General features: G+C 42.0%; 1 protein-coding gene across 1 annotated transcript; it reads left to right on the top strand.

The window, feature by feature from the left end:
* The first annotated feature begins 399 nt into the window (after positions 1 to 399).
* nfil3 (nuclear factor, interleukin 3 regulated) lies at positions 400 to 10102 on the top strand. The gene is made up of 2 exons (XM_068030153.1): positions 400 to 600; positions 8025 to 10102. Exon 2 carries the CDS (start codon positions 8294 to 8296, stop codon positions 9800 to 9802), a length of 1509 nt encoding a protein of 502 aa, XP_067886254.1. The 5' UTR covers positions 400 to 600; positions 8025 to 8293; the 3' UTR covers positions 9803 to 10102.
* Positions 10103 to 26579: the final 16477 nt, after the last annotated feature.

Raw genomic sequence — 26579 nt, 5'->3', positions numbered from 1 at the left:
ACTTATTGATTATTGATTTATTTATGTTTTCCTTTTTTAAAAACAAGTTCACACCATAACCACAAAACTTGAATTTTCCCTTTCTTGCCTTTTGTAGCTTCCTTTCATTGTCTCGGACCACCTTAAGCGCGATCTGGCAGTGTCCCTGCTGGATATTACCTAAATAGCAGTTTAGTGAGATTAGCTACCCACCCCCTCCGTCTCCGTCTGTGTTCGTAACTCTATTTCTCTCTAGTTATGCAACAGCGTGTTCTACTGTACTGCTTTTCAACCTAATCCAGTCCCAATCTCAGCACCCGCCCCCTTTCTGCCCTGGTTCCGGCCGCATTGGCCGCTCCCCTTCGCTGTGCGGACGAGCGCGCTACCAATCAGGCGGTTCCTTTTTTTTGCTTAGGGTAGGTTGTTCGGCGGCTGACCTACTAACACAGATCTCGGGCACCACCAGCATCAGACAGGCGTCTCTGACAGGAGAGGCAAGGTTTCAATGGGAAGTGGGAAAGAAGAGAAAGAGGGATAAAAAGTAAACCCAGGTGGACTTTTGACGTGCACGACGAGCTCTGCTTCGGCAGTAAGCGGCTGCCGTTGATGCTGTTTCGCGAGGTAAGGGCTAGTTTGATGTGTTGCTTTCCAGGGTAGTGCATGTAATAAAATGGATTTAATCTCCGCCTAAAGGCGCAGAGCTCCAGAGCGGCAGCGTTGCGCGTCTTACTGTGACGAACAGCTTCTATATATAAATTCTATATTTATAATATCTATCCATGGACGTGAGACTGACCACGCCATCCTATTATGTAACCACGGGAACGCTGCTAGCCCTTGTAACAAGGATCTAGATGTTCTGCGTCTTGACACAAAACTAAAGAGAAGGGAGAAAAATCCCAAAACAAACAAAAGAACACGGTAGACTTAATTTTATAACAAGGAGTTAGGATGTCTGTGCCATGGATTTCATGAATGTGTATGTAATGCTGAACAAACAGGTTGGTGCTGGGCAGTGTGTGTAGTGGGCTAACTCTCTATGTGACAAATTCCCGTTTCTCGTGTATATTTTTATGGCATTATTGCGTTATTATTAATAGGCTGTTCGCCTGCAGAGCACATCCTGTGCCTTGTACTGTAGGGCTTGTTCTTGTAAACATTGCATAATATAGCCATTATAAAACGCTGGAAGCATAAAGAGGCTGAATGGGCGCTTTTGTAATCCTGGTATTAGGAAATTAGGACACGGGGGACCCTGCTGTCTTGTCCCTTTTTAGAAGTATTTTTAAATAGCTAAGTAAACATATGTAACAATAGTTTGGATGCGTTCATCGTATAATCCAATACTTAAGAGTATTTCCACAACCTTGTGTTACTCACATCGGTTAATCGATCCGCGCAAATGTATCATTCATTGTGGCAACTGACTGTCCTGTCCCTTTGAAGCAGAGCTTGCCTGTTTCAAAATGTTGCATAACGCAATCGGGAGGGGGATAAGGTGGAAATCGAAAGCCACGATCTATAGGGACTGTGTAATCTTAACCATTAAACTATTACAAAGCCGATATGTTCCAGGAAAGGATCATGATTTTTTTTTCTTGGTGTCGATGTCCAGGAATCCATGAAATAATGCTTCAAAGGCGTTTAAATTATGATTGTCTGTTGGAATGCGAGCGGACCTAGATGTTTCCTCTGGTTCTTTCCTCAAAAAACAGTGAGAAACGCGTTGTATTTTTATAAAAAAAGTTTTTAGCCAGATGGCGCGGCTTTTTTCCCAGTACAAAGGAGTATGTTGTAGGCGTTGGTGTTGGGAACACGTGAAGGGCAGCGGCTGCATTCCTTTGTTCGGGGCGGATCGGCGTGAAGAGCAAGACGAAGAGCTGAATGAGGATGAATCAGTCGCAGGATCAGCACGGATGCTGCTTTAGTCACGTATCCTGACTCTCACTGTCGCAATCCAATGAGAGGGAGAGAAAACACACACACACACAGAGGTACATTATTATGAAGCAATCGCTTCAGAATTGACACATCCTTCCAGAAGATTTCATCAGTATAGTCATAAACATGCTTAACGTTATCAACACATTCAATAACATAGGGCATGGTGGGGGCGGGGGGAGGGGGTGGGGGGGAGCTGCCACTCACCAGAAATCAGAGTACAGCTTTCTCGAGATTTTCTTTCGTGGGAGACCTACTGCTGGAACTGAAGTTACCTCTCCACCACCGCCCCCACCCTCCCCACCCCCAATTCGTCTTGTGATAGATGATCATTTAATGTCTAAGTACATGCATTGTGTTTTTTTATAAATCTGGTTGACGTGATAAAACAATTGATGACTTTTATATTTAAAACAATCCAGTTCATTTCTATTAATACACATTCATTAATGTACTCATCGTTTAAAAATAATTTCCTTGCCAATTGGTTCTGGCTAATTCAGTAACATACAGATATTTCCCCCCATTATTAAATGAGTTTTTATGGCCAAGCTGCCTTGCTTACACTTGTTCTGCTTTGTTACATTTAGTACATTATAGTGTTTAAAATGTGTGTCACCATTATTGTTGACCTGACAGCAGGCCTGAATTGTGTGCGGCTGGCTAAATAGGTCATTTGTATAATAGCTTTATTTTCCCGGTGCTTAGTAATATCAGCAACAGCACTGGATTCGATCGCTGAGTTGCAATGCGGGGAAAGTTCTTCAGATGGCGCCACGATCATCTTCGCTTGTGTACAGTATTTGTTATTCAGGGTCAAAGCAGAAACTTTTTGCTCTGCCCTAACATCCACCATTATGCACTTTACATTGTAACGAAATCAGGGGAAAAGCGAATCAAGTTACAATTAGTCACTGAAATGTACTGACATTGAAATTATTGCAGTGTTTTCTGAGGTCAAGTTTTGCTTGAAATTCAATTAAGCTTTAGTCACTCTAACCCACAATTAAATTGCAACATTACCCGCATTTAGTCTTCAACCAATTCGCTGACATTTCCTCTTCACTCTCCTAAAATATGCTGGCAGGATTCTAATCCCTTGTCCAAGTGTTTTTATCTTCACTATCAACGTGGAAAGTGAGTGTTAGCTGTTAGTCAGCTTTATACATTGCTTCCCATTGGCCAATTACACAAACTCCCAACAATAATGTTCAAAATTCAGTTTTTAAACCAGTTGTAGCAGTTCTCCCTAGTACCCTGGCTAGGATTAGCTAACAGCAGAGGCCTATGATAGTTCTGGTTGGTATTATGGCACCCTGCCAAACTACACTCATCATTGATCCAATGAGCAATTAAAATCTTATGATGTACATTTTATTTCACATTGCATTAGGTACTGAAAATGTATTGTAAATTCATTCAATCTTATTTCAACAACAAGAAATTGTTATTGAAAGTCAATACTTTCAAGTTTTAGAAATTACGCAGTCTTTAAGAAAATTGAAGGGACAATATCATTTCCTGTATGAGCATAAAATGGGGTCAAAAGCTATTGCATGACAGTAAATATAATGTGACCTTAACTCTTATGATTTTCAAAAATATCAACTGAAATGCAAACATTTACTCCCAATAATCAAGTTTAACCTATTTTAATAATAAAAAAACAAAGTCATGGTTACAGTTTAACATTACAATAAATGTAGAAAATTTCACTTTGGAGACTGTGGAATACGTTTTTTGTTTTATACATATGGTTTTGTAGTATAAAGATAAACACCAGGATTATGCTGTTTAAGTTTGTTATATTTTTTGAATAGACCTATAAATGAAAAGGTTAACTTGTCATCCACCTCACTATTATGGTACACTTTAATTGTTGAGAGTGGTCATACTATTGTGACATAACTAGTGAAATATTAGAGATACAGCACTGAAACAGGCCCTTCGGCCCACCGAGTCTGTGCCGAACATCAACCACCCATTTATACTAATCCTACACTAATTCCATATTCCTACCACATCCCCACCTGTCCCTATATTTCCCTACCACCTGCCTATACTAGGGGCAATTTATAATGGCCAATTAACCTATCAACCTGCAAGTCTTTTTGGCTTGTGGGAGGAAACCGGAGCACCCGGAGAAAACCCACGCAGACACAGGGAGAACTTGCAAACTCCACACAGGCAGTACCCGGAATCAAACCCAGGTCCCTGGAGCTGTGAGGCTGCGGTGCTAACCACTGCGCCACTGTATTCTCTACATGGTTAAGCAATTGTCATGACTTGAAAAATGATATGAATGTGACGGGGTCAATTGAATATGAAGGTTTTTAATCAGTTGAGTATTAGGTCAATAAATTTAATTTGTATGATCAATGCTAAGAAATAAACAGTTTAGTAACTAAGCAATGAAGAGTTGATGTGCATTACATTGTAATGAATTATGTGTTTAATTTCTCTCTGTGAATACATAAATAAAATGATCAGATTTCAGCTTCTTTCAAGATAATATTTTACAGTTAGATGAGGCAACAACATTGGTTAGCACAAATACATTTCACTTTCAATGGCGCATTAGTGTTCAATATTTACTAGCATTTAAAAACATTTCTGCAAAATATTAGTAAGATTCATCATACCATTTACATAGATGTTAGGAAATTCAAATATTAAAACATAGATGACAGATGTTCTTTCAATTAATGACAGAATTATTGTGAAAATCATTTCATTTGAGCTGCAGCCCTCAGCTCAGTCACATTATTCACTATTAATTTATTGGGAAAATTAATTCACCTGTGATGGTTTCAAATAATCAACACAGTTTCTGGGATCTATCCTCTGTGGAAATGACTTTATATAAAAAGTAATGCTGTAATGAAAGTAATGTAATGAAGAAATGTAAATCAGCATTAAAGGAAATGGAATTTTAAAAGATAAAAAGGGTTATTTGGTGAACTATTTCTCCAGAGTTGAAAGGGTTAACAATAACTGCTGACACTATTGTTGAATGGGATATTATACACCCATTTCTAAAGCAGTGCAGGTATCCACTATTGATGATCTTTGAGCCAGTCAAGACAGTTACTTTTATATAAATCTGCATAGCAGGAGTGTAGTTACATTGTTCGAAACACTAATGGATGCTCACTCAGTGAGCATCAGCACTAAAATTTGAAAACTGAATAAAATCAGAGTCTTTTGGGGGCTTTTGACTTCAATGATAAGATTTTTACTAAGTTTCCAAGAAGTTCCCAAGTATTTTGTGCAAGATCACATAGCCATTGAAATATTTGCCACTTAATATTTTACAGTTGTCTGGAACTGACCAGTTCTCCATGATGTACTGATAGAAGAAAAGAAAGATTAATGACCAAGAATTTACAAATGTTCAATTCTGCTTTAGATGTACTCAGTAATTGAAATTGGTTACATTACTCATATCTCAATTCTTAAAATGGGTTATTTTGTGAAATTTATTTCAATTTCTAAAAGCAAAGTGGGGATTAAAAGAAGAAGCAATCTTTCTCAATTGATGAGACAGTCATGTTTTAATCTGCTGTTTGGGGATGAAGGGAGAAGATTTCCTGTTAACCGTATCTTTTTTGACCCAGTTTCAACAACATTGTTTTGTCATCAGCAGTGGCAATAGTTCACTGCCAAGATGAATCCACCTGATTTAAGATAACAGCAAATCTTTTAATTATACTTTACTTAAATATTGCTTATTAAAGTTAGCCTTCACCAAAGTGAGTGCAGTGAGAGCAATTTTACTAAAAATTAAGATTTTTAAAATAAACTTGTATTTACAGATGTTTGAGTGGATCCACTGTATCATTCACATTGCTTGGAGAATGCCTTTTTAGCTACATAGTGCTATCTTTAGTCAAGGCAATTATCTCCAGGCTTGTATTTTTTGATTCATCAGTAATGTATGTATAATTTATTTTCCCAAGCATTAAGAAAGGATGATGAGTCAGAGCAGATTAATTTTTTTAAAATGTGCAATGCAGTCTTTATCAGTTATTTCTTTGAAAAAAATGAAGTCATCAGCCTTTATATTTGGGCCAGTGAAGCTGTACAATACTTTCTCTATTGTAATGTTATTAGTTATGCATTTACCCTGTTAACAAATGAAAAGTTCAAACAAATTATTGTTTGAAAATTCTCCATCTGATACTGTACTTGGCCATTTGTTCTGTGTGAAAGTTGGCCATTTTAAGACTTGCTAGCAATCATTTCCACTAGTAATCACTCTTGGGAGTTAACTTGGTGGGTGGGATCCAGGTCCTGTGAGTAATTTTCCAAGTTGTGACTAACAAAAATAATATTTTTCAAGTATATGGTTATTTTCAACCCATAGAACTTCCAAGAACCAAAACTTTATAAAATACAGATTAGTACTTCAGACAAAGTGATTAGAATATATTACTTGATCTAATAAAACAATTATTTTAGTCTGATTTTTAATCATCAGTCCTTTACTCCTTGCCTTTGCAATGTATCTTTGCATTCTTAGCCAGCAGTGTTCTGGCCCAAGTCCTTGTTGCTATGGTCTCCAGACCTCTGGAAATTGAATTGGGGAGATTGCAAAGGGAAAGGTTGCAGCTTCAATTGTAACTAATCAGTAATTATTAGTGATACAGTAGGGCTTCCCAGTTCCTTGGTGTCTTTAGATTTCAAAGTCTTTCAGGGATAATTGCTCCAGAGAAGGAACACTGGCCTGATTTAGTTGGGACAGACAAAAAAATCAGTTCTAATTAGACCTGCACACAATAAGGAGTGCTTGCACTAGTACTAAGATGGAGTGAGCACTTGGTAAAAATGTATTTGTGACTATCGGAGGAATTTTAAACCCTCAAGCGTGGGTTGGGCAGAATGTTAAAATGTTAAATATCTGAGCCCCGACTTCAACCTGCCCACTTCCAGTTTTAACCGAGGTGGGGCAGGGGCTGGGCAACCAACCTGCTTGCAAGAGGCAGGTTGGCAATTTAACAATTGTTAAGAGGCATTGTACCTCATATTTAACTACCATTCTAAATTTAACCTTGGCTGGCTGAGTTTTCCTGTTGTGTCGGGAAATCTGGCAGCTAGATCCGAGAGATTTAGTTTAGTTTAGTTTAGAGATACAGCACTGAAACAGGCCCTTCGGCCCACCAAGTCTGTGCCGATCATCAACCACCCATTTATACTAATCCTACACTAATTCCATATTCCTACCACATCCCCACCTGTCCCTATATTTCCCTACCACCTACCTATACTAGGGGCAATTTATAATGGCCAATTAACCTACCAACCTGCAAGTCTTTGGCATGTGGGAGGAAACCGGAGCACCCGGAGGAAACCCACGCAGACACAGGGAGAACTTGCAAACTCCACACAGGCAGTACCCAGAATTGAACCCGGGTCGCTGGAGCTGTGAGGCTGCGGTGCTAACCACTGCGCCACTGTGCCTTTCCTGGTTCACCCCCGCCCTGCGATCGGACAGCCACCACCCAACCATTCCGGTCACCTACACTAGGCCTACAATCTCCTGCCTCCCTGATATTTCCTGGTTCCGGACTCCGATCTTCCTTCCCTGGATGCGGTGCCGAAGTCCTGCCCGCCCAGCAGCAAACTAGCTTCTCAATCTGGCTAGCTGTAGCTGGGAAACAGAGACAAACAAATGCTAATCAGGTCATGCCGTTGAAATTCGGCAGGACCTTCGGGAACACTTTCTTCCAAGTTTCCCGAGCTCCCTCTTGCATCCAAGTTAATATCCAGGCCCATGCTTATGAAATTTGCATACATCTACATAGCATTTTCTTCTCGATGTTTTTGAAATGCATGTTACCTGAATATAACATTATTCATTAAAAATCTACATTTCCCCTGAATACCCCTTTTATTCAATCTGCTGTTTAGAGATCAGCAATATATTGTATGAACTAAGTAAATTAGCTTGGAAGATATTACCTGTAAACCTCTATGTAACCATGGTAAAATTGGCTTTTGAATAAGCATTTCCCTAATAAACATAAGTATCAAGACAGATGGCCCAGAAAACAGTTTAATGTTGTTTGCTTCAGAATGATTAATTACTGCTTAATCTTTTTCAGGTTATCAAGGAGATTACAGTCTGATTGACAGAAATGCCAGTCATCTCGATCTACCAAGTGCAAAAGTAATTTTTGCAGCTTTGTTTGAAACAAGACTAGTACTGAAGCTCTGTGTCAAATTAGGGTCTCTGATTTCATTGTATCACAAGCAGTGAAAGTGTCGAATTAGAAACCTACTAATGGAAACAAAACTTTCATTGAGACATATAATAGAAAATAGTTAAGAACCTTTCCACCTCACCACACAAGCAAAGAACAAAGTGGACATAATGGACGCCCAAAGGCCAGCACTCCAGAATGAACTAGCATTGGTTGGATCTTGCAATTCTGGGGAACAACTGGTAGTGTTAGCTCCTGCTTTAGAAAATATGGCAGAATCTTTTTCTGCAGATGATAGCTTGCTGAGTGATGACTTGAGTGCTGGCTCTCTGAAACAGAAATCTTCAAGCTGCCGCAGAAAGCGGGAATTCATACCCGATGAGAAAAAAGATGCATTATACTGGGAAAAGAGAAGAAAAAATAATGAAGCAGCCAAAAGGTCTCGTGAGAAACGACGTTTGAATGATATAGTTTTGGAGAACAAACTTATGGCATTAGGTGAAGAGAATGCACGACTGAAATCGGAACTTCTTGCTTTGAAACTAAAGTTTGGATTAATCACTGCGGCATTTTATGCCCAGGAAATACAGAATCTTGGAAATACTTCAGGGCCATGCTTTCAAGACTATAAACCCTCGAATATAAATTTACCTTCTTTCGCACCTGATCATGAGCGTAGTTTTCTTGGAAATGGATGTATTTCTGTCATTAAACACTCACCACCAAGTTCGTTGTCGGATGTTTCAGAAATATCGTCAAGTGCCCGGGAAAGTCCTCTTCTCCAAGTTGCATGTAAAAGCCCAAATGATACCTTCAAGGTTATAAAACAAGAGCCTCTAGAATTTAAAGTGGATTCTGAGACCTGTTTGAAAGAACCCAGAGAGGATAATGGTCCCTATGTTTCAACTGTGTATAGAAACTGTGTTGGGAGTACCTTCAGCGGAAACTATTCCCATTCACCACCTATACAGATTACTAGGTCATCAAGTAATTCGCCAAGAACATCAGAAGCTGATGAAGGCACATTAGGAAAACATACATCTGAAGAGGATGGAGAAGATGAACAGCGAGTACCTAAAGGCCCGATCTCTTCTCCTGTGGAACCTAAAATTGTGAACATTGCCACAGTTAAAGTTCCTGAATCAAACTCTTCTGCATTGCCTCACAAGCTTCGTATCAAGGCTAGAGCAATCCAGATTAAAGTAGAAAATGTGGAGGCATATTATGAAACACCAGAGAAACAGCCATCATGTGCCAGTAATATTTCGACTGAAGTATCTTACCCAATAAACAGTGCAGCAATGTTTAAATGCAATGCTTCAAATCCAGTACACCCTTCTCTAGCTCCTTTGTCTATTCAAGTAGCAAGCATCAATGATTGGTCTCACAAACCAGAACTTTGGCGTCAAAAAGAAAGTGAAGAGAAATTGGAAGGGGCTTATAAAAATGTTCGCCGATCATGTTCCCCTGTTGCACTAACAAATCAATCGCTTGCTGCTGGGAAAGACTCTGCCTACATTCAACAAGGAGTACAATTGGAATCAGAAAACTTGTACTTAAAACAAGGTATTGCAAATTTAAGTGCAGAAGTTGCATCACTGAAAAAACTCATAGAGAAGCAGCAGGTTGCTGCTTCAGACTCTGGTAAAAGTACTACTGAAAAAAGATTTGCCAACTAAGATTGCGAACTGATGTAGAGTAGTCATTTTTTTATTATGCTAAGTTTTCACTGGAACTGTTTTGTCATTTCACTGTATTTAAATTGTAATTTCTTGTAAATGCTCATGTATTGTCTGAATTGTACATTATGAACATTGACTTTTGTGGACTTTGTGATACACATAGGTTGTACTGTACGATGAGAACATTTCTGTACATTCAAACACCTGATACAATGTTATGGATGAATCTTTCATCCATTTGTTTTGGACATCAAAAATGAAATATCAGGTACAGCAAATTAAACAGTTGATGAATAATGAGACTTGCCTGATTTTTGTTGAATATTTCAGGGGAATTGTCAAGAAACTGTGTTTATGTCTAGTATTTTACTTTTATTTTTGGTATAGATTATATTTTATTCATCATATTTATGAAGTTACAGTTGAAGACAGGCAAATTCAGCACCTATTGCAAAATGTTTTATAAAGTGCTATTCACTTGAATACACTGATTAAAAAACATGGTTGTTTTATTATCAATTTTATTGAATGCGAAAAGACAACATTTTTGTATATGTCTTATAATTTTACATTTTATACTGAGTTTCCTTTTACTTCAGTGCTGGGGAATAGAACATTTTTACACATCAGCCAGAGTCAGCATCAAGCAGTCTCTGGTCAATTATATGTATGGTACAGGTTGGTTGCAGAGTATTAATATGGTATTAATAAGGTATTAATATGGGAAATAATAGACCGTGACAGGAAGGGACAGAGAGTACAAATCTAAGAGTAAATCAGCAGATAAGGAAAGAGGTTACAAAAATAACAAAAGGATAAAACTAAAGACTCTGTATCTGAATGCATGTAGCATTCGAAACAAAACATGAACTGATAGTGCAAACAGAAATAAAGAAGTACGACCTGATAGCCATTACAGATACATGGCTTTAGGAAGACATAAGTTGGGTGCTGAATATTGAAGGGTACATGACATTTAGGAAGGACAGGAAGATAGAAAAAGGTGGAGGGGTGGCCCTGTTAATTAATGATGGTATTAGCGCAATAGAGAGGGATGACTTAAGTTGAGGAAACTAGGATGCGGTTTGGGTAGAGATGAGAAATGATAAAGGCAAGAAGTTACTTGTGGGAGTGGTGTACAGGTTCCCTAACAGTAACCACGGGGTGTTAAGGAAGAAATAATGGGAGCTTGTCAGAAAGGTACCGCAATAATCATGAGGGATTTTAATCTACATGTAGACTGGAAAAATCAGATGGGAAAAGGTATCCTAGCGGAGAAGATCATCGAATGTTTTCGGGATAATTTCTAAGAACAGCGTGTTCTGAAGCCAAACAGGGAGTAGGCTATACTAGACCTGGTATTGTGTAATGAGATAGGATTAGTTAATGACCTCATAGTGAAGGCGCCTCTAGGTAATATGATTTTACATTCATTTTGAGGGATATAAGAATGGGTCCAAGACCAGTATTTTAAACTTAAATAAGGGCAATTATGAGGGCATGAAAGCGGAGCTAGCTAAAGTGAACTGGCAAATTAGGTTAAGGGATAGGTCAACAGTGATGCAGTGGCAGACATTTAAGGGGATATTTCAAAATACACAGAATAGATACATTCCAACGAGAAAGAAAAAATCCAAGGGGAGGAGCCAACATCCATGGTTAACTCAAAAAGTTAAAGATAGTATCAAAATTAAAGAAAAAGCATATAATTGCACAAAGATGGGTGGCAGGTCAGAAAATTGGACAGAATATAAAAAACAGCTAAGAATGACAAAAGGTTAATAAGGAGGGAAAAATCAGAGTAGGAGAGAAAGCTAGCTGGAAATATAAAAACAGACAGTAAGGGTTTCTATAGATATTTAAAAATGAAAAGAGTTAACAAAGTGGGCGTTGGTCCCATAGAAAATGAGGCTTGGAATTAATAATGGATAATAAGGAAATGGCAGATGAATTGAACAGGTATTTTGCATCAGTCTTCACTATGGAGGACACAAGTAACATCCCAGAAATAGCTGTAAATCAGGAAATGGAACGGAGGGATGAACTCAAGAAAATTACAATCATCAGGAAAGCGGTACTGAGCAAATTGTTGGAGCTGTGGGCTGACAAGCTCCCGACTCCTGATGGACTTTATCCTAGGGTCTTAAAAGAAGTGGCTAGTGAGATAGTTGATAGTTGGTTTTAATTTTCCAAAACTCCCTAGATTCGGGGATAGTTCCATTAGATTGGAAAATAGCAAATGTAACTCCTTTATTCAAAAAGGGAGGGTAACAGAAAGCAGGAATCTACAGGCCAGTTAGCTTAACATGTCATAGGGAAAATGTTAGAAGCTATTTTTAAAGACATTATAGCAGGGCACTTAGAAAAATTCAAGGTAATCAGGCAGAGTTAACATAGTTTTATGAAAGGGAAATCATGTTTAACCAATTGGAGTTCTTTGAAGAAGTAACATGTGCTGTGGATAAAGGGGAACCGGTGGATGTACTGTACTTCAATTTCCAGAAGACATTTGATAAGGTGCCACATCAAAGGTTTATTACGGAAAATAAAAGCTCATGGTATAGGGGGTAACATATTGGCATGGATAGAAGATTGGCTGGCTCACAGGAAACAGAGTAGGCATCAATAAGCCATTTTCTGGTTAACAAGATGTAATGAGTAGTGTGCCACAGGGGCGTCAACTTTTTACAATTTATATAAATGACTTGGATGAAGGGACCAAAGGTATGGTTGCTAAATTTGCTGATGACACAAAAATAGGTACAAATATAAGTTGTGAAGAGGACATGAGGAGGCTAGGGATATAGATAGATTAGGTGAGTGGGCAAAGACCTGGCAAACGGAGTATAATGTGGGAAGATGTGAAATTGTCCATTTTGGCAGGAAGAATAAAAAAGAAGCATATTATCTAAATGGTGAGTGATTGCAGAGCTCTGAGACGCAGAGGGATCTGGGTGTCCTAGTGCATGAATCACAAAAGATTAGTATGCAGTTACAGCAAGTAATTAGGAAAGCTAATAGAATGTTATCGTTTATTGCAAGAGGAATTGAATACAAAAGTAGAGATGTTATGCTTCAGTTATACAGGGCATTGATGAGACCACATCTGAAATACTGTTAAAAGTATTGGTCTCCTTATTTAAGGAAGGATGTAAATGCATTGGAAGCAGTTCAGAGAATGGGCTGGCTGTCTTGTGAGGAAAGGTTGGACAGACTAGGCTTGTATCCGCTGGAGTTTAGAAGAGTAAGGGGTGACTTGATTTAAACATATAAGATCCTGAGGGGTCTTGACAGGGTGGATGTTTCCCCTTGTGGGAGAATCTAGAACTAGGGGGTCACTATTTAAAAATAAGGGGTCGCCCATTTTTGACAGAGATGAGAAATTTTTTCTCTCAGTGGGTCATGAGTCCTTGGAACTCTCTTCCTCAAAAGGTGGTGGAAGCAGAGTCTTTGAATATTTTTAAGGCAGAGGTAAATAAATTCTTGATAAGCAAGGGGTTGAAAGGTTATCGGGGGTAGGCGGGAATGTGGAATTGAGGTTAGAATCAGATCAGCCATGATCTTGTTGAATGGCAGAGCAGGCTCGAGGGACCAAGTGGACTACTCCTGCTCCTAATTCATATGTTTGTATGTATGTACGTATGTAGTAAAGCTCCCTTGATGCTGTCTCCAAGAATGTGCCTTAACACCAACCTGTGAAGAACAGCTCATATGGCACCAAAATGAAACTTTCTATTTCCTACAGCAGGCATCTGAGTATATTTGTCAATTTTACTGAATTATTGGCAGAATTGCTATTGTACCCATTTCACCAGGAACTTGACAGAGGCTGCGTGTACTTTATTTTATTTACAAGTAGCAAAGAGAGAGACATTCGACCCATCCTATCAGTTTGGTTTACATTCAAACCAAGATCCCAGGTTGATGAAATGAATGTGGAATAAAACATATTTTATGTTTGGCACATTCTGATTTTTGAGTGATCATCAATAATAAATTGATTATCAGGTTTATGAACAAAGTGCCATTTAACCAATTGAAAATAATGGAATGGGAATTTTATTATACTAGATGAATATTGGCTTCTTTGTCTTTATCAAATCTATTCAATATATTTTGGAAAAGAAAATCTGGATTGAAAAGTTACTTCAAGCAAACCAGTTCCAATATACAATCAATTTTACAGCTTATGGCAGTGATTTTAAAGTAGCACCCAAAATGGGCATAAAATCATTGGAGCAGTTGCTCCGTCTGCCTGTTCTGAGGTCCAGGCCTCATTAGCATGCTGCTGGCAAGCTGCAGTATTCTTACCGAAACATGTCAGTTCTGAAAGGGTAGGAAATTGACCCGCTCGCCTGCTGCGGCAACTAGCCTCGGGGGGCACGGGGTGGTGTTGGGAGCGAAGCTGTTTCTAAAGTGGGTGGCAGGGGGAGCAAGAATGGGCTGGCAGTAAGCAAGAGCGTTTAAGGGGGCCCAGCAGGAGTGTCCCACAAATTTAAATATTTCCTCTTCCTTTTTTTTGCTGAATCCAGCGGTTATTTTAAGGCCACTGATACAAATGAACAGAGTGTATGCAGTGCAATTTCCACCTATTTGTACCTGAAAATTGCAGTTGGAGTCCTAGATTCGATATGGGAAATCAATTTGCTTATCTAAATAGCCTCATTTCTGTTTCACGCAGGCAGGCCGGTGGGCTGCGCTCCCATTTACAGACCTGCCTGAAATTCAGATAAGCCTCGGGTGTTAATGCCTTTCCCCAAAATGTTCAACTGCAGCCTGCCCATTTTTCAGGAGAGAATCTGGTGACGAGCAATTGAAAATCATGCCTTTGCATTTTGGCAGTGTGATATGTGTCAGGGGCACAGATTTGAGGTGATTGGTAGAAGGGTACAAGTTTTCAATGTAAGATTGATTTGCTAAGTCAACTTTTGCTAGAAAATACCTCAAATACCTCCACAGGTCCCTGAAGGTGGCAGGACAGGTAGATAGAATGGTGAAGAAGGCATATGGAATGCTTTCCTTTATTGGCCATGGTATAAAATTCAAAAGCAGGGATGTAATGCTGGAACAGTATAAAACGCTGGTTAGGCCACAGTTGGAGTATTGCATACAGTTCTGGTCACCACATTACAGAAAGGACATTATTGCTCTGGAGAGAGTACAGAGGAGATTTACAAGAATGTTGCCAGGGCTCAAAAGTTGCAGCTCTGAGGAAAGATTGGATAGACTAGGTTGTTTTCATTAGAACAGAGGAGGCTGAAGGGTGACTTAATAGAGGTGTACAAAATTATGAGGGGCCTAGATAGAGTAGACAGGAAGGACCTGTTTCCCCGAGCAGAGAGGTCAATTACTGGGGGCACAGATTTAAGGTGATTGGTAGAAGGATTCGAAGGGACATGAGGAAAAACTTTTTCACCCAGAGGGAGGTGGGTGTCTGGAATTCAGTGTCAGGAATGGTGGTGGAGACAGAAACCCTCAATTCTTTTAACAGGTACCTGGACATGTACCTGAAGCGCTGTAACCTGCAAGGCTATGGACCAGGTGCTGGAAGGTGGGATTAGATTGGGAGGCTAGTTTTTTCAGCCAGCGCAGACACGATGGGCTGAATGGCTTCCTTCTGTACCGTAATTTTTCTATGGTTCTAAATACCCTATAAATATTTATTGGATGCATATAATTTAGGTTAACTCTTGCTTAAATATTTCACAAAGTAATTCATGAGGAAGAGGCATTAAGTAATAATTCTCAATGCCTTCGTGAATAAAGACACAGCCAGGCGTAATAATCAGCTAGGAAAATCTCGGGTTCAATCCTGCTCTGTATTGAGTTAGCTGATTTAAGCCAGAATGGAGAAGGCGTTCTACAATTCATATTAGCTCATATTTTGCTGTCAAAATAAAGTGAGGTTAATGGCACCTGCTGTTATTTATGCACAAATGGTACAGCAACACTCAAGAAGCTCAATACCATCCAGGACAAAGCAGCCCGCTTGATTGGCATCCCATCCACAAACATTCACTCCCTTCACCATCAACTCTCAGTAGCAGCAGTGTGTACCATCTACAAGATGCACTGCAGCAACTCACCAAAGCTCCTTCAACAGCATCTTCCAAACTCACGTCTCTACCACCTAGAAGGACAAGGGCAGCAGTTGCATGGGAACACCACCACCTGCAAGTTCCCCTCCAAGCCACACACCATCCTGACTTGGAACTATATTGCCGTTCCTTCACTGTCGCTGGGTAAAAATCCTGGAACTCCCTTCCTAACAGCACTGTGGGTGTACCTACCTGACATGGACTGCAGCGGTTCAAGAAGGCAGCTCACCACCACCTTCTCAAGGGTAATTAGGGATGGGCAATAAATCTTGGCCTTGTCAGCAATGCCTATATCCCATGAATGAATAAAAAAAAACTTCAGGCAAGGGGCAGATAGCTGCACAGTTAAACTCAGATCCAAAAGTTGATGTCCAGGTGCTGCTGCTCAGTCATTAGCTTTGCGAAACAACATCTCACTATCTGCCTCACTATTAAAATGTATTGAATGGCATGAAGTTGATGTATTTGTACAGTTGATATGAAGTAAACTCACCACAGAAAGTTAAGTCTTGTCAATTTCTGTTAAGCACCTTTTAATAATGTGATAACTGTTAATTACTAACAATCAATCTCTCTGGCACTGAAAATTATCTATTACAAGTGTGGAATCTCAGCCCTTTAGCTTCTAATTGTTGGAAATTTAAAAAAAGGTAACATTTAAGATTTATCATTTTCTTTTAAACTTTTCCTGTCTCTTTTCCTCTTAATCCAATCTTTCTTTCCGTCTCTTTATTTTCTCTTTCTGTACTTAATTTAGATCTCTAGACTTGACTATTCCAATGCATGCCTCGCTGGTCTCTCTCATTCTACTCTCTGTAAATGTGAGGTCATCCAAAGCTCTGCTTCCATGTCTTAACTCACACCAAGTCCCATTCCCCTATCATCCCTGTGCTCGCTGACCGACATTGGCTTCCCAGTCAAGCAACGTCTTGATTTTAAAATTCTCATCCTTGTTTTCAAATCCTTCCATGTCCTCGCCCCTCCCTCTCTCTATAATCTCCTCTAGTCCCACAACCCTCCAAGATATCTGCGCTCCTCTAATTCTGGCCTCTTGTGCATCCCTGATTTTAATTGCTCCACCATTGGTGGCTGTGCCTTCAGTTGCCTCGGCCCCAAGCTCTGAAATACACTTCTGACACCTCTCCACCTTGCTTTCTTCCCTTAAGACACTCCTTAAAACCAACCTCTTTGACCAAGCTTTTGGTCATCTGACATAATATTTCTTTTTGTGGCGCAGTGTCATACTTTGTTTTATAATGCTCCCGTGAATCACCTTGGGATGTTTTATTTAAAGGTGCAATATAAATAAAAGTTTTGTTGTTAATTTGACGTTGATTTCACCCACTCTAATTTATACTTCCTCTCAGTCCTTGTGCTTTTAATTTCACAATCCTTCAATCTGGTTCATTAAGGAGGTGCACAGTTGGTTGCCCTGTTCACGAAAGTTCCAGATTTCTGGTTTCCCTCACTGTGATGTTATCAGCTTGCACTTTCAACAACTTGCCACACAAAAAATTTAAAAGCTAAATATGCAAGGGCAAGTCGAACAAAAGCCAGATGCCATTGGATGCCCTACTACAGCAACATTTGGCCCATTAGTTCTCTAGGCAAGGGAATGGAAAGACCAACTCCATTTCTCTTCTGCTTGCAATCCATATTCTGGCATTCAATTTTAAACTTACACATGATTGGACCTTTGGGTAAAGTCCTAGAAACCTGCCCATTCCCATGGAACTATACCCAGAAAGAGTCAGCAGCATTATGAAAATTGGGGAAAAAAATCTATATTATAACGTAGATTCATTCCGACACAGAAGGCAGCCATGCAGCTCATTGAGTCCATGGGGCTCTCTGTAGAACAATCCAGTCAATCTCATTCCCCTGCTGTATCCCTGTAGCCATGCAAGTTTACTTGCCTCAAGTTCCCATTCAATTTCCTTTTGAAATCATTCATCATCTCTGTTTCCACCACCCTTGTTATGCAGTGAGTTCCAGGTCATTACCACTTGCTGTGTAAAAGAAATTCTTCCTCACATCCCCCCATCTCTTGCCCAAAACCTTAAATCTGTGTCCCCTAGACCTTGTACCATCAGCTAATAAGAACAGCTTTTCTGTGTCTACCTTATTTAAACCTGTCATAATCTTGTACACCTTTGTCAAATCTCCCCTCAATCACCTTTGCTATAAGGAGAACAACCCTAGCTTTTTAAACCTAACCTTGTAGCTAAAATCCCTCATCCCATGAACTATTCTGGTAAATCTCCTCTGTGCCCTCTCAAGGACCTTCACATCCTTCCTAAAGTGTGGTGACCAGAACTGGACACAATGCTCTAGTTGTGGCCTAACCAGAGCTTTATAAATGTTCAGCATAACCTTCCTGCTTTTATACTCAATACCTCTATCTATGAAGTCCAAGGCCCTCTATGTTATTCTAACTACTCTTTCAATATGTCCTGCCACCTTGTTATGATTCCCTTGTTATGACCACTAATAATTCAACAAATAAAAATCAGATCCACCGGCTGACACCAATTTAGGAAACCAAAGCCCAAACGGACCAGATTTCACCTTTATAAATTTTACTGTAGCACTCAATCCAAAACCACCATAAATTAAACATGAACTGACAGTTAACCTCCAGTCAATATATATATTTCAAAGGTTACACATTAATTAGCAGAAGCATCAAAGATAGTCCTTTTGGATCTTCAGAATAGTCTTATCAGCAAGGCGTGCTGAATAATTCCACAGTATAACAAAATCAGGATCTTCCTCTGGTAGTTCTTCAAATTCTGTACTCTGGGATGCAAAGACAGAAGCAATGGGGTCCTGTCGATAGCGAGCGATGTAATCTTCCCTTTAACAATTTGGTCTTGTCACCTCTCGAACTATGTCGGCCTTGCCCACTACCATCCTGATGGTGGGGTATCACTGATAAACTTTCAGTCACCGAAGACAACTACCGTAAGTCATTCACCAATGGTTAGCCCTTCGTCGAGGCTTCTGTGGTAGTGGCCAAACTATTTCAACCAGCTGCCATGTAGTCTGATTCTCTAGAAGCGCAAAAACGTACAGCGCTCAGCCATTCTCCTTAAGTCAATCTGGATGATTTTCCATCCACTGCAGAGTCCTTCTCAACTCTTCAACTGTCTTTGTAAAAGCACAAAGCAGCCTTGCTTCCAGGCTTCCACCTTTTTCAAAAAACTTCTGGTCAAACACACTGAGCTTTCCTTTTAGCTGGCTTAACAGTCTGTAGAGGTTTCTTGACAAACTGAAACGAAATCTCCAGTCACATGTCCTTGGTTAAAAAAAAAATTGCTAATTTGTTCTCAGACGCTGGATTGGTTGTTTGCCTAACCTGGGTTTGACTCCCCAGAACTTGAAAACCTTGTGCTTCAATTTCAAATCAGGACTGTCTCAAAAAAACAAACACAAGCTGTACTGCAGCACAACCTTCAAAGATCTATGCACATGAACCACACGGCCCTCTTCCATATACAGTCTCTAGAACGGCACGATTCTATCACAGGTTTTTTCTCTCTCTCAATCCCAGGTTTTCTCTCTCTTTTTTCCAGGTTTCCTCCCTCTATCCCATGTTTTCTCTCTTTCTCTTTCTCTCTATATTCTGGTTTCTCTCTCTCTCGATCCTGGGTTTTTTCTCTCTCTCTATCCCAGGTTTTCTCTCTCTATCCTAATATAATAAAAGCAAAATACTGCAGATGCTAGAAATCTGAAATAAAACCAAAAAGTGCTGGAAATACTCCGCAGTTCTGGTAGCATCTGTGGAGAGAGAAGAAAAGTTAACGTTTCAGGTCAGTGGCATTCTGATGAAAGGTCACAGACCTGAAATGTTAACTTTGCTTCTCTCTCCACAGATGCTGCCAGACCTGCTGAGTATTTCCATTTCTCTCTCTATCCCGTGTTTTCTCTCTCTCCCTCTCTCTTCATCTCACTCTCGCTCTCTCTTTATATATCTTCTTTGGCCTCCTTATCTCGAAAGACAATGGGTAAGCGCCTGGAGGTGGTCAGTGGTGTGTGGAGCAGCGCCTGGAGTGGCTATAAAGGCCAATTCTAGAGTGACAGGCTCTTACACAGGTGCTGCAGAAAAATTTGTTTGTCAGGGCTGTTACATAGTTGGCTCTCCCCTTGCGCCTCTGTCTTTTTTCCTGCCAACTGCTAAGTCTCTTCGACTCGCCACACTTTAGCCCCGCCTTTATGGCTGCCCGCCAGCTCTGGCGAACGCTGGCAACTGACTCCCACGACTTGTGATCAATGTCACAGGATTTCATGTCGCATTTGCAGACGTCTTTAAAGCGGAGACATGGACGGCCGGTGGGTCTGATACCAGTGGCGAGCTCGCTGTACAATGTGTCTTTGGGGATCCTGCCATCTTCCATGCAGCTCACATGGCCAACCATCTCAAGCGCTGCTGACTCAGTAGTGTGTATAAGCTGGGGATGTTGACCGTCTCGAGGACTTCTGTGTTGGAGATACGGTCCTGCCACCTGATGCCAAGTATTCTCCGGAGGCAGCGAAGATGGAATGAATTGAGACGTCGCTCTTGGCTGACATACGTTGTCCAGGCCTCGCTGTCATACAGCAAGGTACTGAGGACACAGGCTTGATACACTCGGACTTTTGTGTTCCGTGTCAGTGCGCCATTTTCCCACACTCTCTTGGCCAGTCTGGACATAGCAGTGGAAGCCTTTCCCATGCGCTTGTTGATTTCTGCATCTAGAGACAGGTTACTGGTGATAGTTGAGCCTAGGTAGGTGAACTCTTGAACAACTTCCAGAGTGTGGTCGCCAATATTGATGGATGGAGCATTTCTGACATCCTGCCCCATGATGTTCGTTTTCTTGAGGCTGATGGTTAGGCCAAATTCATTGCAGGCAGCCGCAAACCTGTCGATGAGACTCTGCAGGCACTCTTCAGTGTGAGATGTTAAAGCAGCATCGTCAGCAAAGACGAGTTCCCTGATGAGGACTTTCCGTACTTTGGACTTCGCTCTTAGACGGGCAAGGTTGAACAACCTGCCCCTGATCTTGTGTGGAGGAGAATTCCTTCTTCAGAGGACTTGAACGCATGTGAAAGCAGCAGGGAGAAGAAAATCCCAAAAAGTGTGGGTGCGAGAACACAGCCCTATTTCACGCCACTCAGGATAGGAAAGGGGTCTGATGAGGAGCCACCATGTTGAATTGTGCCTTTCATATTGTCATGGAATGAGGTGATGATACTTAGTAGCTTTGGTGGGCGTCCAATCTTTTCTAGTAGTCTGAAGAGACCGCGTCTGCTGACGAGGTCAAAGGCTTTGGTGAGATCAATGAAAGCAATGTAGAGGGGCATCTGTTGTTCGCGGCATTTCTCCTGTATCTGACGAAGGGAGAACAGCATGTCAACGGTCTATCTCTCTGCACGAAAGCCACACTGTGCCTCAGGGTAGATGCGCTCGGCCAGCTTCTGGAGCCTGTTCAGAGCGACTCGAGCAAAGACTTTCCCCACTATGCTGAGCAGGGAGATTCCACGGTAGTTGTTGCAGTCACCGCAGTCACCTTTGTTTTTATAGAGGGTGATGATATTGGCATCGCGCATGTCCTGAGGTACTGCTCCCTCGTCCCAGCACAGGCATAGCAGTTCATGTAGTGCTGAGAGTATAGCAGGCTTGGCACTCTTGATTATTTCAGGGGTAATGCTGTCCTTCCCAGGGGCTTTTCCGCTGGCTAGAGAATCAATGGCATCACTGAGTTCCGATTTTGTTGGCTGTATCTCCAGCTCATCCATGACTGGTAGAGGCTGGGCTGCATTGAGGGCAGTCTCAGTGACAACATTCTCCCTGGAGTACAGTTCTAGGTAGTGCTCAACCCAGCTGTCCATTTGTTTGCGTTGGTCAGTGATTATGTCCCCTAATTTAGATTTGAGGGGGGCGATCTTTTTGATGGTTGGCCCAAGAGCTCTCTTAATGCCATCATACATTCCTCTGATGTTTCCGGTGTCTGAGGCCAGCTGAATATGACTGCATAGGTGTTGCCAGTAGTCGTTTGCGCAGCGCCTGGCTGTTCTTTGTGCAGTGCTTCTGGCTGCTTTAAGTGCTACCGATGTTAACTCGCTGGGGGCTTTCTTGTAGTTCAACAGTGCAATGCGCTTAGCGGCTATGACAGGTTCCAGCTCTTCATTATGAGATTGAAACCAGTCTGCATTTCTCTTCGCACTTTTGCCGTAGGTGGTCAAAGCTGACTCATAGATGGCGTCTCTGATGTGGGCCCACTTGGTCTCAGCATCCCCTGTGGGAGTGTTTTGAAGGGCTGACACAAGTGAATTTAGAAAGTTTTGTAACAGCTGTGGGTGAGAAATTCTGTTCGTGTTGATGCGCGGGTGGCCCTTCTGCTTGGAATGATGCAACTTCTTTGGTCTGAGTCTAACCTTGCTGCACACCAGGGAGTGGTCGGTGTCGCAGTCCGCACTGTGGAAGCTGCGTGTGATTTGAACACTGTTTAAGGCTTGTGACAATGAGGTCTAGCTGGTGCCAACGACGCAATCTTGGGTGCCTCCATGAAACCTGGTGACAGGGTTTAGTGTGAAAGAACGAGTTGGTGATGCAGAGGTTATGATAGGTACACAGCTCAAGCAGTCTCTGCCCGTTCTCATTCATCCTTCCAACGCCATAGCGCCCAAGGCAGGAGGGCCATGAGTCATGGTCGGCCCCAACTCTGGCATTAAAGACCCCAGCAGGAATAGGTGTTCGGTGTTGGGGATGCTGCTAATGATGTTATGGAGTTCCTCGTAGAACTGGTCTTTAGCTTCAGGTGGGGAGCAGAGTGTTGGAGCATAGATGCTGAGTAGGTGTACTGGACCAGAGGTGGTGAGCAGTCGGATGGACAGTATGCGTTCCGAGCCATTTGAGGGAGTCTCTATCATGCTGAGCAAGGAGTTTCTGATGGTGAAGCCCACTCCATGCTGTCTTGGTTCTTCAGGATCCCTGCCCTGCCAGAAGAAGGTGTAGTCTTCTGTATATCTCCTGTTTTTCTATCTCTCTCTATCCCGGTTTTTCTATCTCTCTGTATCCTGGATTTCTCTCTTTCTCTCTTTCTCTCTATCCTGGGTCACTTCCCATAATGACAAATTTTTCATATACATTTTTGCTATTGGAATAAATGCTACTGCCTTCATGAGGTTAGATGGACTTCGTGCATCTGTATTTTAATTAGAAAAAAATCAGTTGTGAATATTTCTCGCAGAAGCATGACATGAAGTGGAAAATTCATGTTTGTAGTTACATTAACACTTTAGAAGAAGATGAAATGACCACATCTAGGTGCTAAAATTTCTGGGCTGAATTTTCTGGGCATAGGATATTTTCAGCCGTTGGGACCATTTATCGGTCTGTAACCTGGTTGCCAGAGCAGCATGTCTGGTGGGTCAATTTTCAGGAAGGTGACCAATTAGTAGGCCACCTCTGGGTTCGCCATCCAGTTAGTGGCTACAGAGACAGTGTGCTGCTGAGGTGAAAGCCTCAAAGGAGGACAGGGCGAAATGGCTGTGAGAAATGTGGAGGGAACTGGCAGCCATCTATGCACCCCATGCACTGTTTGTAAGAACAGTGTCCAGGAGCTGGTCTTGAAATGGCAAGCTTCTGCCTGTGGATGCCCTCAGGCTTGCCGTTTCCACCACTAAACCATCAGATTGCATCTTATTTTCATGCTGCTCTCACAACCTGCTGTGCAGCTGCCTCCTCTGAGTCGTGAGGCCCGTACGGTATTATCAAAATTGCATTGCTATTGGAAAAGTGCTGCTAATTGGCCATTTAACAAGTTTAATTGGCTTCCTGCCATTGCTGGGCAGGTTGCCATCACCGCACTGAAGCTATCTCCCCAAAAAACAGAGGGAGGTGGGAACACATTGGGGAATCGGCAAAGTGCATTAGTCTCCAATTTTCTGATTTTGTTGCTCCACCGCATCCAAACCCGTATCCAAGGACCTGCTAAAATTCCCTCCTCCTTCTTAGCTAATTTTAACAATAAATTAGATGTGAATAAAAAAGAGACAAACGAAATACTTTTGCTTTTACAGAGTATTTCGGTATCATTTGATGCGTTTGAGTGTTCACATGATTAGTTGAAAATATTTGAATTTCATCACTATTTGTTACATTTGTAGGCTCAAGTGGTTGATATCAGAGATGTGTTTGATTGATAGATCAGATCCAATGGCTGAATTTTCATTTTTGAGTTGAGAATGACACTGGGAGCATTTCTGAGATCCAACCTCTGACGGCCAATGCAATTTTCAATAAGACGGCCAATTAAGGATGGCAGGCTGGAAGGCCAATAGGAGGCTCTCCGGAACTGAAAGTTTGGAACCCCTCCACAGGGCAGCCTGTGACTGCAGCCTCGGCCCTATGGTTATCATGACAGCTCAATTTTAATGATGGAGCACTGGCCCAGCAGTCTGTCGCCTGGAGGCCATCTCCATTCATCAGCCATGTTTCAGCCTTAGTGGGGGACCTACATACTGATTGGAAAATTCCAGTCAGCATCAAGAAAATGGCCTTAATTGGCCCTTTAATTGGCTTAAATGGCTGCCTGCCACTTCCAGGTGGATAGCCATCATACCTGCCTCCAACACCCTCAAAGCAGCCTCTTGCAAAATGGTTTGGAGGTGGGGTCATGCCAGCAAACCTGCATGCCAGCCGGTAGCAGGAAATTGCTGGCCCGCCCGCCTCAGCTCCCGCCTCCGCAACCAAGTGAAAATTCACCCAATGTCTTCATTTGTATGCTATAGTAAAAGTTTGCGTCTGCCTGCACTTCTTGTTTACAAAACCGTAGTTTCTGTTCCCAAACTTTTGTGTACATTTTTCCATTCTAATTTCTTGTCCACATTAATAATGGAAATTCCCTTTATAAATATGCCATTCTGTAATTGTACAATTATTACATCCTCCCATCAGTGGTGGCACTGTAACACTCCATTTTTGCCCTTCCGAATTCCTCGGCCTATATGAAAGAGAAAATCCAATGCTCCAACCAACTCTATGGGCTGAATTTTTAACTGACAAGGCAGTTTTCGGAAGTGGCACAAAAGCGGGTGTTGTTGCCGCACGAGTGAAATGCGGCCAGTTGACTGCAATCACGCGGCAGCCGGCCAATTAAGGAAGTGGAGGCGTAGGGCCTGTGAACCCAAGTGCCCAGAAGGGGGGACCGGGGCACTGAAGGCACCGTCATCTGATGCAACGGCAGCAGCTGTGCCATATTTAAAGGGCTGCCGGCCCTGGATTTACTCCTGCCTGCTGCCCAGGACCTGCTCTGATGCCTCTGCTGCCCCAGTATCCAGTCAGCTGCCTCTATTGCCTGATAGACAAGAAGCTAAATGTGAGCCTGCACTGACCATGGCTGAAGGAAGAAACCTGATGACCCCATGGATTAGCGAAGCATCTCTGCAGGTTCTCCTCCAGGCTGCAAGGGCAAGGCAGGAGGTCTTCTTCCCTAGGGACAGGTGGAGGAGATCTTCCTACCTGACCAAGCAAGTCTGGATGCAGACTGTAGAGGAGGTCTGGAGCCATGGGGTCTGTCCCAGGACATGCATCCAGTGCAGGAAGCAGGCCAATGACCTCATCCGGGCTGCTAAGCTGAGTGCTCCAAACACTTCGGCCTCATGGGGCATTGCATGTGGCAGAGTGAGAGGGAGTGTTTGGTGGAAAGGGAGTGATCACCCAGTCATGTGCATTGGGGAAGGGCAGCAGGACATGCTGCCTGAGGCTTGGCTGCATCTTGGTGAGAGGTGCACTTCAGTCATTGCATAACCACACACAGTACCTCGAGAGGGGACACATGCAGGAGGCATATGTGTAGCCCCATCATGAACTGCTGGACTTCACCGTCAGAGCTCCTTTCTCAGTGACATTCTCCGCTCTGATGTATTCCACATGGATTCCAACTGAAGATCCATCCTTCATGTTTTGAATCCACTCAGGATTACAGGTATCTCCGAGAAATACAACATTCCTTGGACTGCTGCTCTCGCTGCATCCTGAGATCAACTCTCAGTGTCATGTGCCCCCACATGCACACACTTGAAGCACTGACTCACCTTATCTCAAAACTGTTCTGCTCCGCAGTTTCAACTCATCCTTTGTCTTATCCCATGCATTAACAAAAAACTTTTTCTCTTCCTTTCAGCTGTTAAGGAACGCAAGCTTCTGCAGCTCATGGGTACCAACACCCCTCCAGATGTTTCTTCCACTTAACTTCCCTCTGACCCCATCCTTTCTCCTAATCTGACCCCTTGCCGTGTATTCACAATACACTCTGACCTTCCCATCTCTGATACTGAATGATCTGTACTTAATAAAGTATTCAGTTTTATCCCCTTACGCCCCCACCTCAATGAATTTCGTGCTCGGCATGACATTGAGCTCTTCTTCGGTCGTCTTCTCCTCCTTCTTTGACCAGGGGTTCTCCCCCGACCAGCGGACCCATTCACCCACCTCCAGTATTCTCCCTTCACCTGGACCCCTCCCTCTAGCCTCTTACCCACTCTTGATCTTTTCATTGAGAACTGTCGGCATGACATTGGATGTCTCAATTTCTCTGCTCCTCTCGCTCACTCTAACCTGTCTCCCTCTGAACTTGCTACACTCAGTTCTCTCAGGTCTAACCTCAACATTGTGATCAAACCTGCTG

The sequence above is a fragment of the Heterodontus francisci genome, chromosome 4 (genome assembly GCF_036365525.1).
Source record: "Heterodontus francisci isolate sHetFra1 chromosome 4, sHetFra1.hap1, whole genome shotgun sequence".
Taxonomy (NCBI): Eukaryota; Metazoa; Chordata; class Chondrichthyes; order Heterodontiformes; family Heterodontidae; genus Heterodontus; species Heterodontus francisci.
The sequence above is the reverse complement of the archived record's forward strand: the minus strand, read 5'-3'. Positions and strand labels throughout refer to the sequence as shown.